The following is an 18,355-nucleotide window of genomic DNA, read 5'->3' as shown; positions in this document are numbered from 1 at the left end:
AATAGGTGTTGAACACAGAATGCTGTGTATATGACAGTTAATTTAAACTGATAACTTTAATGAAATCTCAATCAAAATCCAAGAGGTGTTTTGTCTACCCCATCCCATTTTTAGAGGGGGAACAATGGGGGTGGAATGTGACAAAATTAATATCCTTGGTTTCTGCCAAAGCTCCTGCTTAAAGAGGTCTGGATGAAGGACCATGCATAGAAAAGGCAACGTGACCTGAGCCTGAATGGAAATAATGCAAAGAAACCGATTATTAATTCAAGTTTACTAAGAAACTTTTTGTTACTAGTAACTACTTTTAACACTTTCAGAGTTACAGTAAAACCCTAAGGAATTAAAGAATTAATTAGTGTACAAAATTTCCAATCATGTAAGTTGCAGTATGTTATTAGATTAAAAAAGTCTTTCCGTCTATAAAATACAAACTAATGGTGCTAAATACCACACTGCACACAATGGGTGATTCTGTACATATAACTGAAGCTGGATGGAGGGTGAAGCCATTCATAAGCCTTGTCCAAACCTGTACTATTGTGGATGGCTATTATATGATTCTGATTTCAGGAAATATTAATTGAAGTACAGTCTTATTAAGGCGACTTGCAGGATTCTTCTTGAGTATGTTATGAATTTAGGATAGGAAGCCAACCAGAATTTTCAAATATTTGTCCTAATTAGAGGGATTTTCCTCCCCTTGGTTCAGTAATTGCCAGGCACCTATTAGGAACCAAGCACAGTTCTACACAGTAGACAGAATGGTGAAAAACAGCCCTCCCTACGTGGAGGGTACACTGCAGCTGACATCAATTGTTTGTCCATCAATCATTATACTTTTGTTCAAGTCCTGCCCATAACCTTCATGTACGGTAGATGCCAATGATTCTTCTCTTGTGTCACATCTTGAGAATCGGGGCATTCAGAGCTCTGGTATAACCACTGACCATATTTATAGAATACGTTTTCTCTCCTCTGTACCTGTAACCTGATGTTAGTATAAAGAGTTCACCTCCCAACTGGATCTTTAAAAACAGCATTTTATAGAACTTCTTTCCCATGAAGATTCCTTGATGTTTCCAAGTTCTGCAGGCACTTCCCACAACTATGAGCACAGACTTTCCAAGAGAGTTGAAGACGTGGATTATCTGGAGGCCATTCCTCACCTTCCAATTCTACAGGTTCCCTCCAGTGTGGACCCTCTGATGGTAAACAAGATGTGACCTCTGGCTGAAGCCCTTGCAACATATATCACATATGTAAGGCCTCTCTCCAGTGTGGACCCTCTGATGGGTGTGGAAATGTGAGGCCTGGCTGAAGCCCTTACCGCACTGCTGACACGTATAGGGTTTCTCTCCTGTGTGGACCCTCTGATGAGCACTGAGCCCGGCACTCCAGCTGAATTCTTTCCCACACTCCTCGCATTTGAATGGTTTCTCTCCAGTGTGAATTATCTGATGGACTTGGAGATTCGACCTCTGGCTGAAGGCCTTACCACAAGTATCACATTTATATGGTTTCTCTCCCGTGTGGACTCTCTGATGGGCTTGAAGATGGGAGGCCTGACTGAATCGCTTTTGACATGCATCACATTTGAAGGGCTTTTCCCCCGTGTGGACACTCTGATGAGCTTGAAGATTCGAGGCCTGACTGAAGCCCTTCCCGCACTCCTCACATTTATAGGGTTTCTCCCCCGTGTGGACCCTCTGATGGTTGTGAAGATTCAGGCTCCAATTGAAGCGCTTCCCACACACCTCACACTTGTAGGGTTTTTCTCCAGTGTGGACTCTCTGATGGGCTTGGAAATAGGAACTCTGGCTGAAGCCCTTCCCACACACACTGCATCGAAACGGCTTCTCTCCTGTGTGAACCCTCTGGTGGCTCTGGAAGCTTGAGGCCGAACTAAAACCCTTCCCACACTCCTCACATTTGTAGGGTTTCTCTCCCGTGTGGACGCGCTGGTGACTGTGAAGGTTGAAGCTCAGGCTGAAGCACTTGCCGCACTCCTCACATCTGTAGGGTTTCTCCTCAGTGTGGACACGCTGGTGCGTGTGAAGATTTGAGCTACAGCTGAAGCGTTTCCCACAATCTGCACACTTGTATGGTTTCTCTCCAGTGTGGATTCTTTCGTGGGCCTGAAGGTGGGACCTCTGGGTGAAGCCCTTCCCGCACACCTCACACTTATACGGTTTCTCTCCCGTGTGGACTCTGCAGTGGATGTTGAGGTCTGTGCTACGACTGAAGCCCTTCCCGCAGCTCTCGCATCTGTAGGGCTTCTCTCCGGTGTGAATGGGCAGGTGGGCATACAGGTGTGAGGTCTGATTAAAGCTCTTCCCGCACTCGTGGCACGAATAGGGCTTCTCCCCTGTGTGGACTCTCTGGTGAGTTTGCAGGTTTGAGCTCTGACTGAAGCCCTTCCCGCACTCGTGACACCAATAGCGTTTCTTCCCTGGGAGGACACTCTGTTGAATGGGACTAGCTGAGCTATAACCACTGCCCTTCTCATGTGTCCTGTATGTAGGGGACTTCCTGCCCAAGTGTACCTGCTGATGAAGTTCAAGGCTGGTGTGGTCACTGAATCCCTTCTCACGTTCGTTACACTGGTAGGTTTTCGGTCCAGTTTGAATGATACTGCATGGGGCCAGAGGTGATGCCTTTAAGAGATCTCTACCACACTCTCTGTTGCCGTGAGCTTTCTCTCTTTTGTACACTGTGTCATCATCGAGGTGGGGGGAGATACAACTGAAAATATCAGCACATGGAACAAATATACAGAACTTGTTTTTCACTGGAGTCAGCTTACAACTTCTCTGATAATTCTGAGTCCCATTCAGATAGAGTTTATTCCAGGAATTCTGAGCTCTCCCAGTTGGAAATTCTTGATTTTCAATAACATTAGAATGATCCTCCAGAAGAGTCATTAAACAGCTGTCTTCCACAGAAGCCTGAACGGACACTCCTGCAGGGGAATTATGTTGTTTGGGGGACTGAGAATTCTTTCTGTGAATACTTACCACAGAGTCCTGACTTTTGGTTAATTTGCTCACAACGTGTCTCTTGATGTGCCAGCACGAAAGCTCTCCCAATGAAAGGAATCTGACTCCTGTTTCATGAAGAGTCTCCATCTCATTGTGATTCCTGGCTCCTGAAAGGAAAACAGTAAGGAATTAAGGACGGAGAGAGTGACGGCAGCAAGATGGTGGGCTAGGAAGCTCCAGGCCTTTGCTCCTGCCATGAAAACATTAAATAAACAACTAGAGAGTAGTGAAAATGACTTCATAGCAATTCTGAAAAACAAAGGTCTACAGCAACCAAGAGAACGTCCAATCAAGAAAAAGACAAATCTGAAAAGGTAGGATATTTGGGGTCAGTCCAGAGTGAGGTTGCCCATATCCCTGGCAGATCTCTTAAGGATACAGACACGGGAAAGACCAAGGGCCTGGACTGAAAAGCAGCAGCTAAAAGCCAGCCAGAGGCATGGAAGTGTAATACCAAAACGTATTTGATCTACCCGAAAGAACGCAGAAAAGGACAAAGAGATGAACAAAATAGATGAGACCTCCCTCAACAAAAGCAACTGCAAATATACCCGGTTTCAGTAAGTATATTATGTGGAAGTGCACTCCCCTAAAATCAAAAGGCAGAGATTGGCAGAGAATATAAAAAGCAAGGTTCAACTACATGCTGTCAACAAGGGATATGTTTTAAATACAAGTAAGCAAAAGAAAAAGGGTAGGAAAAGACGTTATCATACAAATATCATGCAAAGCCTAAGAAAGCTGGAATGGCTAAACAGACAAAAAGACTTTACAAAATAGAGCACTATTAGATACAAAGACATTTTATGACAAAAGGATTAGCAGATGTAACAATTACAAGTGTGTATGTATCTAATAAAGGCTCCAAAATATATGAAACAAAAAGAGGGAACTAAAATGAGAAATGGACAAATCTACAGACTTGAAGATTTTTTACACACTTATTAGACCATTAAAAAAAAATCAGCAAAGTCATACAAGATCTGAACCACTATAACCAAAACGAAACTTACAGGTCACTGCACCTAACTGCAGTACATACATTTTTTTTTCAAGTACATATGCAACATCCATCAAGATAAACCATACCCAGGGCTATAAAACAAATTTTGAAAGATTTTTAAAGACCATAGCAGAATTAAATTCAAAACCAACACGCAGAAAATGCCTGTAAGAAATCACATGGGAAATTAGAAAATATTTTGAAATAATAATGAGAGAAAATAGTATCGCAATTTCTGGCATGCAGTTAAACAGCACTCAGATTATTTATAGCTTTAAATATTCATACAGAAAGCAAGAAAGGCCTAAAGTCAATAACCTAAGGTTCCACTTTAAGAAGCCATAAAAAGAAGAGGAAATTAGGAAATAGTGAAAAGCAATTAAACAAACAAGGGGGGAAAAATCAAGGAAAACAAACTGAATCAAGGAAAAAATAGAAAAGACAAAACACACCATTGTAAAGCAATTATACACCAATAAAGATGTTTAAAAAAAAAAGACGAAAACTGCCAACATCAGGCATAAAGATGGGATATTACTAAAGATCATAAAAGGCATTAAGGGGATATGTTCAACAACTTAAATAAAAGATACCAATTCCCTGAAACATACAAATCTGTTACAAGAAAAGCAAAATATGTAAGTAGTTCATGAACTGAAATCATAAATAAAAACATTCTCACAAAAGGACCAGACAACTTCACGGGTGAATTCCACTTAGCACGTAGGAAAGGAATAATACCAGTCCTACACAAATCCTTGCAGAAGGCCAAAAAGGAGGGTATACTTTCTGAGGTACTGTGTTTAATAAGGCCTGTATTACCTTGATATCAAGATAGACAAACACATTAAGTACAAAGAAAATTACAGATCAAAATCCCTACTTAATGTAGGTGCAAAGATCCTAAACAAAGAGAAAACCTTGTTTTTTATAGTACATAAGAAAAGGGTACTGTGTAATAAATAAGTGGGGTTAACCCTAGGAATGCGAGGTGGTTTTAACAGGTGAAATCATCAGTGCTTCATGCTCCTTTAATAGCATAAAGCAGAAGGAGGACGAGACGGCAGAGTAGAAGGACTTGAGCTCACCTCCTCTCATGAAAACATCAAAAATCAATTACTTCTCAACAACCATTAACAAAAAAGACTGGGACCTATCAAATAAGATATTCTACATCCAGAGACAAAGAAGAAGCCATAACAAGATGGTAGGAGGGGTGCTTTTGTGATATAACCAAATCCATACCTGCCGATTGGGTGACCCACAAACTGGAAACTAATTATATCACAGAGGTTCTTCCACAGGAGTGAGAGTTCTGATCCCCATGGCATGCTCCTCAGCCTGGGGGTCTGGCATCAAGAGGAAGAGCCCCCAGAGCACTGGGCTTTGAAGGCCAGTGGGGCTTGATTTCAGGAGCTCCACAGGACTCGGGGAAACAGAGACTCCACTCCTGGAGTGCACACACAAGGTCGCATGTGCACTGGGACCCAGGGAAAAGCAGTGACTCCATAGGAGCCTGGGCAAGACCTACCTGTGGGTCTTGGAGGGTCTCCTGGGGAGGCAGGGGTCAGCTGTGATCCACCACAGGGGCAAGGACACTGGTGGGGGAGCCCCCAGGGAATATTCCTCAGCGTGAGCTCTCCTGGAGGTCACCACTTTGGCACCAAGACCTGCCCCCACCCAACAGCCTTCAGGCTCCAGTGCTGGGATGCCTCAGGCTAAACAACCAACAGGGTGGGAACACAGCCCCACCCTGTGTTCAGACAGGCTGCCTAAAGTCATCCTGAGCCCACAGTCACCTTCTGACATGTCCCTGCCCACCAGAAAGGCCTGCACAAGCCCCTGCACCAACCCCACCCACCAGGGGGTAGAAACCAGATGCAGGAAGAAATACAATCTGTAGCCTGTGGAATGGAGACCCACACACACAGAGAGTCAGACAAAACGAGATGGAAGAGAAATACGCTGCAGACGAAGGAAGAAGACAAAACTCCAGAAGAACAACTAAATGAAGTGGAGACAGGCAATCTGCCTGAAAAAGAATTCAGAATAATGATAGGAAAGATGATCCGAGATCTTGGAGAAAGAATGGAGGCACAGACCAAGAAGATACAAGAAATTTTAAAGAACAAACAGATGAACAATAACTGAAATGAAAAATATACTATCAGGAATCAACAGCAGAATAATAGACGCAGAACAACCAATAAGTGAGCTGGAAGACAGAAGGGTGGAAATCACTGCTGCGGAACAGAATAAAGAAAACAGAATGAAAAGAAATGAGGACAGTCTGAGACCTCTGGGACAACATTAAATGCACTGACATTTGCATTATAGGAGTACCAGAAGTAGAAGAGAGAGACAAAGGGCCTGAGAAAATATTTGAAGAGATAAGGGACTTCCCTGGTGGTGCAGTGGTTAAGAATCTGCCTGCCAATGCAGGGGACCAGAGCCCTGGTCCGGGAAGATCCCACATGCTGTGAAGCAACTAAGCCCATGCACCACAACTACTGAAGCCCATGTGCCTACAGCCCATGCTCTGCAACGAGAAGCCACCGCAATGAGAAGCCTGCAACCGTGACGAAGAGTAGCCACTGCTCGCCACAATTAGAGAAAGCCCAGGCTCAGCAACAAAGACCCAATGCAGCTGAAAATAAATAAATAAATTAAATTAAAAAAACAAAAAGAGCCAAAAACTCCCCTAAAACAGGAAAGGAAACACTCAAGTCCAGGAAGCGCAGAGAGTCCCATACTGGATAAACACAAGGAGGAAGAAGCTGAGACACATATTAATCAAACTGACAAAAATTAAAGACAAAGACAAAATATTAAAAGCAACAAGGGAAAAGCAACAAATAACATACAAGGGAATTCCCATAAGGTTATCAGTTGATTTTTCAGCAGAAACTCTGCAGGCCAGAAGGGAGTGCCAGGATATATTTAAAGTGATGAAAGGAAAAAACTTACAACCAAGAATACTCTACCCAGCAAGGCTCTTGTTCAGATTTGATGGAGAAATCAAAAGCTTTACAGACAAGCAAAAGCTAAGAGAATTCAGCACAAAACCAGCTTTACAACAAATGCTAAAGGAACTTGTCTAGGTGAAAAAGAAAAGCCCACAACTAGAAACAAGAAAACTACGAATGGAAAAGCTCACTGGTAAAGGCAAACATACAGTAAAGGTAGGATATCATCCACACACAAATATGATATCAAAACCAGCAACTGTGAAGAGGAGAGTACAAATGGAGAATATTGGAAAAGTATTTGAAATTAATAGACCAGCGACTTATAGCAGTCTGTGTATATATACAAGATTGTTTTATCAAAACCTCATGGTAACCGCAAACCTAAAATCTACAATAGATACACAAAAAAAGAAAGAGGAATCCAAACAACACTAAAGATAGTCATCCAATCACAAGAAAAGAGAACAAAAGAGGAAGGGAAGCAAAAAGATCTACGAAAACAGTCCCAAAAGAATTAACAAAATGGCAGTAAGAGCATACATATCAGTAATTACCTTAAACCTAAATGGATTGAATACTCCAACCAAAAGACACAGACTGGCTGAATGGATACAAAAATAAGACCTGGATATCAATGTATGTTTTCTCCAAGAGACCCAATTCACATCTAGGGCCACATGAAGACTGAAAGTGAGGGGATGAAAAAAGATACTCCATGCAAATGGGAATCAAAAGAAAGCTGGAGCAGCAATACTCATATCAGCCAAAATAGACTTTAAAATAAAGACTATTATAAGAGATAAGGAAGGGGGCTTCCCTGGTGGCGCAGGGCTTGGGAGTCTGCCTGACGATGCAGGGGACGTGGGTTCATGCCCCAGTCCAGGAGGATCCCATGTGCCATGGAGCGGCTGGGCCCGTGGGCCATGGCTGCTGAGCCTGCGCGTCCAGAGCCTGTGCTCCGCGACAGGAGGGGCTGCAGCAGTGGGAGGCCCGTGTACCGCAAAAAAAAAAAAAAAAAAAAAAAAAAAAGGGATAAGGAAGGACACTACATAATGATTCAAGGGATCAATCCAAGAAGAAGATATAACGATTGTAAATAAATATATGCACCCCACATAGAAGCACCTCAATATATAAGGCAAATGCTAACAGCCATAAAAGGAGAAATTGACAGTAACACAATAATAGTGAGGGACTGTAACACCCCACTTACATCAATGGACAGATCATCCAGCCAGAAAATCAATAGGGAAACACAGGCCTTAAATGACCCATCAGACCAGATGGACTTAACTGATATTTATAGGGCATTCCATCCCAAAGCAACAGAATACATATTCTTCTCAAGTGCACATGAAACATTCTCCAGGATAGATCACAGGCTGGGCCACGAAGCAAGTCTCAGTAAATTTAAGAAAACTGAAATCATATCAAGTATCTTTTCTGACAACAATGCTATGAGATTAGAAATCAACTACAAGAAAAAATACTATAAAAAACACAAACACATAGAGGCTAAACAGTACGTTACTAAACAACCAACGGATCACTGAACAAATCAAAGAAGAAATTTTAAAAAAACCTAGGGACAAATGAAAGTGAAAGCACAATGATCCAAAACCTATGGGCCAAAGCAAAAGCAGTTCTACAAGGAAGTTTATAGCAATACAGTCTTACCTCAGGAAACAAGAAAAATCTCAAACAACCCAACTTTGCACCTAAAGCAACTAGAGACAGAACAAACAAAACCCAAAGTTTGTAAAAGGAAAGAAATCATGAAGACGAGACCAGAAATAGAGACGAAGAAAACAAAAGATCAGTGAAAGTAAAATGTGGTTCTTTGAAAAGATAAAGTTGATAAGCCTTTAGCCCAACTCATCAAGGAAAAAAGGGAGAGGGTTCAAATCAATAAAAATATTTACACAGAAGAAAACAGCATGAAGGAGAAACTCTTACAATTGTCTGAAAAAATGCGAATAAGCATTTGACAAATTACCATACCCACACATGATAAAAATGCACATTAAATTAGGAAGAGAAAGGAACTCAGTCCATTAAGGACACTAAAAAATCACCTCCAGTTAACACCATGCTCAGTGAGGAAAGACTGAATGCTGTCTACCTGCAGTCAGGCAGAAGGAAACAAAAGCCATACAGATTGGGAAGGAAAGTAAAATAATGTATTTACAGAAGTTATAAATCTATATATAGAAAAATCTTTAGGAATGTACAAAAACGCTTCTAGAACAAGTGAATATAGGAAGATTGCAGGCTACCAGAATTGATGTACAAAAATCAACTGTATTCCGACAGAAGCAAATAATTGAAAAACAGAATTCCATTTGTATAGCATCAAAAAACAAAACACTTCTGAAAAATTAGAGATACAGTTCCTATACGCTACATGCTATAAAAGGTGACATTGTGATTTATAATAAATGTTTCATCTTCTTCCATGGTTCCTGGCTCACAGCTCCCAAAACCCTTGGAATTTCCTGAGAGATAAGAGCAATCAGAGCATCTCTTGTTCTAATATTTAGTCTTTTATCCTCTGTTCCTGAAATGGCTTCAGAGCCCTAAGGGTGAAATGGGTGTCTTCTTATTCATGATGAGCCCTGGGATGCTGAACCTATGATTAAGGCCAACCAGATCTTCAAATTTACTCAGTTGAATTTTGTTTTTTTATCAGATTGGTGGCAGTGACAAGATCCCAAGTGGAACTTCCGAATGCATTCAGAAGAAATACAGGCACGGCGCCCTGGAGAACCATTCTGAGCTCAGTCTTTCTTGCCGTTTCTGAGGGCTGCTGGTACATGTTATAAGTGTTTCAGAAATTGTGTGATATCTCCTGCTATAAAATGTCTGTCACCTAAACTGAGGCTCACACCAAAAGGACTGAACCCTAGCGACAGGGAACTGCCCTCACTTCTCAGGCAAAGGTAGCAGCAGTAGAATCTATAGATTGTGGGGCATGTGGATGAAGTCCATTCTGCTTCTGCAAAGAAAGACCCCTCAATGCCAAACTTTTGCCACGCTGATGTCCTTGTCACCTGGCAACAGTCTGCTTCTGTATCAGATAAACTGAGACAGGTAAACAATGGCTGTAAATTCAACAAACAGTCGGGGCTCTGGGAAAACCAAGATATATGGCCACTTGGTTCTTCCCAGCTCCCTGGCAAACCCCCTTTTTTGGTGTTTGCATTCCTTCACCCACCATGGTGCATTTAAAAAAACATTTCTTTTTAAAAGTCAAAACTCTGTACAGCTTGGCGACTATAGTTAATAATACTGTATTGCATATTTGAAAGCTGCTAAGAGTAGATTTTAGAAGTTCTCATAACAAGAAAAAAAATTATAACTGTGTGGTGACAGATGTCAACTAGACTCATCGTGGTGATATTTTTGCAACATACACAAATGTTGATTCATTATGTTGGACATCTGAAATCAATGTTATATGTTAATTATATCTCAATTTTAAAAATTAAAAAAGAAAAACTATCTTTGTCCCTGGAGGCGTCCTCTTTCTGGACCCTTTGAATACTTTGCAGCTGGACTTCATTCAAGTGCCACTCACTATGGGTCATCAGTCTGGATGTTTTCCAGATAGTAAAGCCTTTCCCTGCTGCAAGACCAATGCCCTCATCGTGGCAAAGAAACTATTAAAGAAGGTGTTTCCTGCTTGGGGTACACCTTCCACAATCTCCAGTGATCTATGTACCCGCTTCACTGGGTATATCACACAGAAACCTTGTAAACTTCTTGGAATGATCACTGCCCTACTGGCTTCAATCATCAGGCAAGGTCAAGAGAACTAATGGAAAAAAACAGATTCAAGCAAAACGAGTGTTAATTATGTGGGACGACACGAACTGGGGAGGATGCTCTGATATTTTCGTTTTCCCCTTTTAAGGAGACCTTTTCTCTTAAGTTATATATGACTTACAGAAATCTGGTAAAATATACCTTTGTGAGCAAAGATGAAACATCTACTTTTTCTCCCTACCTGATCCTTCCAGAATTCAGAAAGTCTCTGAGTACCCTTATTTTCCTGATAGTATATTTGTTCACATAAGTTCAGTTAAGAATCTGTTCTCCCTGTGACAGGACACAGTTAGAAACACTGGCTGTATTACCAAGGTTTTGACTGAAATGTCATATTTGAGATATGCGTAGACTCATATATGACCACACAGCTTCATGGAACTACTTGGAAAAATCGAACTGGTACCTTGCATACACGGTTCCAGGAAACCAGTCTTAAAAAAGAGTTTTTAAATAATCAGGCCAAATTTAACACAAACCTTTTTTTTTTTAAAAAAAAAAAAGGGAGGTGGAGTAATTGTAGAGAAAAAAAATTATGTTTCCACCTTTGTAGATATTAGATTCTAGTCCTGCTAATTGTCTTGGAGGTAATGTTATCTGTAAACTGGACTGGATCCTGAATGTTTTCTAGTTTCCTCAAATATCTGGCTCTGACTCACCAAACTAACACTTGCAATTTTCTCCTACCCTTCTGATTTGGAATCAGGAAGAAGGCAGCCCCCGAGCTCCGTCCGAAGGGACCTCACCAAGTGCTCCTGCCCACTGACACTGCAGGGAAACTAGAAGGTACTGAACCCTGGATGTACATCCCACGGCTACAAAGACACCCCACCTGACACCAGGTCCTATACAGATGCTGGGGACCTCCAAATCAAGGTGATGGGCGAGAAGTAGCTGACACCAAGGTCGACTGCTTCTGCCCAAGAAGCCAGATCCAGACTTTACCTAACCGTGAAACCCCTTCTTTCCTTTACTCTGGCATTGGCCTGCAGAGATTATGCCCTCATCTGCATCCCCCAGGCCACTGCTAAGGGGGGTTAACCTCTGGAATTTAGAATAGATTTTCTCCCAGCCTGAAATATAAGTTAACTGACCCCTGGCTTGAATAGGCACAGGCAACAATTCTTACAAATGAATCCATTAACAGTGCCACCTTCATGGAAGTAGTTTGTGCCCTGACAAGACTTATCTTTGTCTGTGGTGGTTATGTTTCTCCTTGGGCCTACAGATGCCTAGATGGCTGGTGCACAGCTGGGCAATGCCTCTTGGTTATCTAACCGTGCCCCTACCTGTTCTAGAAAGGACCTACCAGGAGGCTTTTCATGATTCGGGGCTTGCTTCCTTTGGTAGGGCCTTACTTCCCCGATTAGGAGTAGATATAAATGAGACTGTCATCAGAAACCACTCCTTAACTCTTGAAGAGACTCTTGAAGAGACTGTAGATTTCACTGCTAAGACATTAGCTGCCCAGCAGAAATATGTGGACCCTCTGGCCAAGGCCACTCCTGATAACAGGACAGCCCCTGATTAGCTTTTAGCTGAAGGAGGAGGTGCCTGTGCTGTGGCCAACACCACATGTTGTACCTGGGTTAACACTTCTGAGGAAGCTGAAACTCAGGTACAGAAGTTCATTGAGGAGGCCACTGTGCTTAAGAAGATGACTCTTTTGATACTATACATAGAAAACCCTAAAGACGCTACCAGAAAACTACTAGAGTGCATCACTGAATGTGGTAAAGTTGCAGGATACAAAATTAATACACAGAAATCTCTTGCATTCCTATATACTAACAACGAAAGATCAGAAAGAGAAATTAAGGAAATAATCCAATTTACCATCACATCAAAAAGAATAAAATACCAAGGAATAAACCTACCTAAGGAGGCAAAGGACCTGTACTCTGAAAACTATATTTAAGGCACGAATGAAAATCGAAGATGACACAAACAGGTGGAAAGATATACCATGTTCTTGGATTGGAAGAATCAATATTGTCAAAATGACTGTACTACCCAAGGCAATCCACAGATTCAATGCAATCCCTATCAAGTTACCAATGGCATTTTTCAGAGAGCTAGAACAAACACAAAAGACCCTGAATAGCCAAAGCAATCCTAACAAAGAAAAATGGAGGACTTCCCTGGTGTGCAGTGGTTAAGAATCTGCCTGCCAATGCAGGAGACACGGGTTCGAGCCCTGGTCTAGGAAGATCCCACATGCCACAGAACAGCATAGCCTGTAGGGCACAGCTATGGAAGCCCGTGTGCCTAGAGCCCGTGCTCCACAACAAGAGAAGCCACTGCAATGGGAAGCCCGCGCACCACAACGAAGGGTAGCCACTGCTCACCACAACTAGAGAAAGCCTGCATGCAGCAACGAAGACCCAATGCAGCCAAAAATAAATAAATTAAAATCCAACAAATCTATGGTTACGAAAGGGGAAACGTGGGGGATGAGAGGGATAAAGTAGGAGCTTGGGATTAACACACACATACTACTATATATAAAATAGATAACCAACAAGGGCCTACCATATAGCACAGGGAACTCTACTCAGTATTCTGTAATAACCTATATGGGTAAAGAATCTGAAAAAGAATGAACATATGTATATGTATAACTGAACCACTTTGCTGTACACCTGAAGCTAACAACATTGTAAATCAACAATACTCCAAACAAATTTTTAAAAAAGGAGGGGGGGAGCTTCAAGATGGTGGAGGAATAAGACGTGGAGATCACCTTCCTCCCCACAAATACATCAGAAATACATCTATACGTGGAACAACTCCTACAGAACACCTACTGAACGCTGGCAGAAGACCCCAGAATTCACAAAAGGGTCTTGGTGCTCTGGCCAGGTGTCAGGCCTGTGCCTCTGAGGTGGTAGAGCTGAGTTCAGGACATTGGTCCACCAGAGACCTCCCGGCTCCGTGAAATATCAAATGGCGAGCGCTCTCCCAGAGCTCTCCATCTCAACACTAAGACCCAGCTCCACTCAACAACCAGCAAGCTACAGTGCTGGACACGCTATGCCAAGCAACTAGCAAGACAGGAACACAACCCCACCCATTAGCAGAGAGGCTGCCTAAAATCATAATAAGTTCACAGACACCCCAAAACACACCACTGGATGCGGTCCTGCCCATCGGAAAGACAAGATCCAGCCTCATCCACCAGAACACAGGAACTAGTCCTCTCCACCAGGAAGCCTACACAACCCACTGAAACAACCCTACCCACTGCGGGGAGACACCAAAAACAACGGGAACTATGAATCTTCAGCCTGCAAAAAGGAGACCCCAAACACAGTAACTTAAGCAAAATGAGAAGACAGAGAAACACACAGCAGATGAAGGAGCAAGGTAAAAGCCCACCATACCTAACAAATGAAGAGGAAATAGGCAGTCTACCTGAAAAAGAATTCAGAATGATGATAGTAAGGATGATCCAAAATCTTGGAAATAGAATAGACAAAGTGCAAGAAACAGTTAACAAGGACCTAGAAGAAATAAAGATGAAACAAGCAATGATGAACAACACAATAAATGAAATTAAAAGTACTCTATATGGGATCAATAGCAGAATAACTGAGACAGAAGAACAGATAAATGACCTGGAAGATAAAATAGTGGAAATAACTACTGCAGAGCAGAATAAAGAAAAAATAATGAAAAGAATGGAGGACAGTCTTACTGGGGCAACATTAAACACACCAACATTCGAATTACAGAGATCCCAGAAGAAGAAGAGAAAAAGAAAGGGACTGAGAAAATATTTGAAGAGATTATAGTTGAAAACTTTCCTAATATGGGAAAGGAAATAATCAAGTCTAGGAAGTACAAAGAGTCCCATACAGGATAAATCCAAGGAGAAACATGCCAAGACACATATTAATCAAACTATCAAAAATTAAATACAAAGAAAAAATATTAAAAGCAGCAAGGGAAAAACAAATAACATACAAGGGAATCCCCATGAGGTTAACAGCTGATCTTTCAGTAGAAACTCTGCAAGCCAGAAGGAAGTGGCAAGACGTATTTAAAGTGATGAAGGGGGTGCTGGGAAGATGGTGGAAGAGTAAGACGTGGATATCACCTTCCTCCCCACAGATACACCAGAAATACATCTACATGTGGAAAAACTCCTACAGAACACCTACTGAATGCTGGCAGAAGACCTCAGACCTCCCAAAAGGCAAGAAACTCCCCACGTACCTGGGTAGGGCAAAAGAAAAAAAAAGAAAAAACAGAGACAAAAGAATAGGGACAACACCTGCACCAGTGGGAGGGAGCTGTGAAGGAGGAAAAGTCTCCACACACTAGGAAGCCCCTTTGCGGGCGGAGACTGCGGGAGGCGGAGTGGGGAGCTTTGGAGCAGTGGAGGAGAGCGCAGGCACAGGGGTGCGGAGGGCAAAGCGGAGAGATTCCCGCATAGAGGATCGGTGGCGACCGGCACTCATCAGCCCAAGAGGCTTGTCTGCTCACCGGCCGGGGCGGGCGGGGCTGGGAGCTGGGGCTGGGAGCTGAGGCTCGGGCTTCGGTCGGAGCGCAGGGAGAGGACTGGGGTTGGCGGCTCAAACACAGCCTGAAGGGGTTAGTGCACCACGGCTAGCCGGGAGGGAGTCCAGGGAAAAGTCTGCACCTGCTGAAGAGGCAAGAGATTTTTTCTTCCCTCTTTGTTTCCTGGTGCGCGAGGAGAGGGGTTTAAGAGCGCTGCTTAAAGGAACTCCAGAGACGGGCGCGAGCCGCGGCTAAAAGCGTGAACTCCAGAGATGGGTGCGAGCTGTGGCTAAAAGCACAGACCCCAGGGACAGGCGGGAGACGTTAAGGCTGCTGCTGCTGCCACCAAGAAGCCTGTGTGCGAGCACAGGTCACTATCCACACCCGTCTTCGGGGGAGCCCATACAGCCCGCCGCTGCCAGGTTGCCGGGATCCAGGGACAACTTCCCCGGGAGAACGCACGGCGGGCCTCAACTGGTGCAACGTCACACTGGCCTCTGCCGCCGCAGGCCCGCCCCGCACGCCGTGCCCCTCCCTCCCCCCACCCCCCCCACCCCGGGCTGAGTGCGCCAGAGCCCCCGAATCAGCTGCTCCTTTAACCCTGTCCTGTCTGAGCAAAAAACAGACGCCCTCCAGCAACCTACACGCAGAGCCAGGGCCAAATCCAAAGCTGAGCCCCTGTGAGAACAAAGAAGAGAAAGGGAAATCTCTCCGAGCAGCCTCAGAAACAGCAGATTAAAGCTCCACATCAACTTGATGTACCCTGCATCTGTGGAATACCTGAATAGACAACGAGTCATCCCGAATTGAGGAGGTGGGCTTCGAGAGCAAGATCTATGATTTTTTTCCCCCTTTCCTCTTTTTGTGAATGTGTATGTGTATGCTTCTGTGTGAGATTCTGTCTGTATAGCTTTGCTTCCACCATTTGTCCTAGGGTTCTATCCAGCCATTTTTAAAAAATTTTTTTCTTAATAATTAATTTTAATAACTCTATTATACTTTACTTTCTCTCTCTCTCTCCCCCCTCCCTCCCTCCCTTTCTCTCTCTCTCTCTCTCTTTCCTTCCTTCCCTCTAGACGAGTCATCCCGAATTGAGGAGGTGGGCTTCGAGAGCAAGATCTATGATTTTTTTCCCCCTTTCCCCTTTTTGTGAATGTGTACGTGTATGCTTCTGTGTGAGATTTTGTCTGTATAGCTTTGCTTCCACTATTTGTCCTAGGGTTCTAACCAGCCATTGTTTTTTTTTTAAATTTTTTTCTTAATAATTAATTTTAATGACTCTATTATACTTTACTTTCTCTCTCTCTCCCCCCTCCCTCCCTCTCTTTCTCTCTTTCTTTCCTTCCTTCCCTCTAGACAACGAGTCATCCCAAATTGAGGAGGTGGGCTTTGAGAGCAAGATCTATGATTTTTTCCCCTTTACCTCTTTTTGTGAAGGTGTATGTGTATGCTTCTGTGTAAGATTTTGTCTGTATAGCTTTGCTTCCAACATTTGTCCTAAGGTTCTATCTGTCCCTTTTTTCTAAATAATTATTTTTTAATTCAATAACTATTATACTTTATTTTATTTTACTGTATCTTCTTTCTTTCTTTTTTCCTCCCTTCCTCCCTCCCTCCTTTCTTTCCTTCTTTCTTTCTTTCATTTTCTTTCTTCTTTCCTTCCTTCCTTCCTTCCTCCCTTTCTTTCTTTCTTCCTACTTCTACTAATTCTCTCTACTTTGTCTCCCTTTTATTCTGAGCCGTGTGGATGAAAGGCTCTTGCTGTTCCAGCCAGGAGTCAGAGCTCTGCCTCTGAGGTGGGAGAGCCAACTTCAGGACACTGGTCAACAAGAGACCTCCCATCTCCACATAATATCAAACGGCAAAAATCTCCTAGAGACCTCCATCTTAACACCAGCACCGAGCTTCACTCAACGACCAGCAAGCTACAGTGCTGGACACCCTATGCCAAACAACTAGCAAAACAGGAACACAACCCCACCCATTAGCAGAGAGGCTGCCTAAAATCATGATAAGTCCACAGACACGCCAAAACACACCACCAAACGTGAACCTGCCCACCAGAAAGACAAGATCCAGCCTCATCCACCTGAACACGGGCACTAGTCCCCTCCACCAGGAAGCCTACACAACCCACTGAACCAACCTTAGCCACTGGAGACAGACATCAAAAACAACGGGAACTACAAAACTGCAGCCTGCAAAAAGGAGACCCCCAAACAGTAAGATAAGCAAAATGAGAAGACAGAAAAACACACAGCAGATGAAGGAGCAAGATAAAAACGCACCAGACCTAACAAATGAAGAGAAAATAGGCAGTCTACCTGAAAAAGAATTCAGAATAATGATAGTAAAGATGATCCAAAATCTTGGAAATAGAATAGAGAAAATGCAAGAAACACTTAACAAGGACCTAGAAGAACTAAAGAGGAAACAAGCAACGATGAACAACACAATAAATGAAATTAAAAGTACTCTATATGGGATCAATAGCAGAATAACTGAGGCAGAAGAATGGATAAGTGACCTAGAAGATAAAATAGTGGAAATAACTACTGCAGAGCAGAATAAAGAATGAAAAGAACTGAGGACAGTCTCAGAGACCTCTGGGACAACATTAAACGCACCAATATTCAAATTATAGGGGTTCCAGAAGAAGAAGAGAAAAAGAAAGGGACTGAGAAAATATTTGAAGAGATTATAGTTGAAAACTTCCCTAATATGGGAAAGGAAATAGTTAATCAAGTCCAGGAAGCACAGAGAGTCCCATACAGGATAAATCCAAGGAGAAATACGCCAAGAAACATATTAATCAAACTGTCAAAAAATAAATACAAAGAAAGCATATTAAAAGCAGCAAGGGAAAAATAACATACAAGGGAATCCCCATAAGGTTAACAGCTGATCTCTCAGCAGAAACTCTGCAATCTGGAAGGGAGTGGCAGGACATACTGAAAGTGATGAAGGAGAAAAACCTGCAACCAAGATTACTCTACCCAGCAAGGATCTCATTC

General features: G+C 42.8%; 1 protein-coding gene across 6 annotated transcripts in view; it reads right to left on the bottom strand.

Moving 5' to 3' along the window:
* Positions 1-1,178: 1,178 nt before the first annotated feature.
* Positions 1,179-18,355, bottom strand: part of LOC136140988 (zinc finger protein 235) — a 37,301-nt gene continuing 20,124 nt past the window's right edge. For 3 of the 6 annotated variants that reach the window (XM_065899120.1, XM_065899121.1, XM_065899116.1), the window contains one exon: positions 1,179-3,148. In XM_065899120.1, coding sequence (XP_065755192.1) covers positions 1,179-3,148 — 1,970 coding nt within the window. The remainder of the gene's footprint in view (positions 3,149-18,355) is intronic. The other 3 variants (XM_065899119.1, XM_065899117.1, XM_065899118.1) reach the window with 3 other exon arrangements.

This window comes from Phocoena phocoena, chromosome 20, assembly GCF_963924675.1.
Source record: "Phocoena phocoena chromosome 20, mPhoPho1.1, whole genome shotgun sequence".
Classification (NCBI taxonomy): Eukaryota; Metazoa; Chordata; class Mammalia; order Artiodactyla; family Phocoenidae; genus Phocoena; species Phocoena phocoena.
This window is presented reverse-complemented; position numbering and strand designations above follow the sequence as displayed.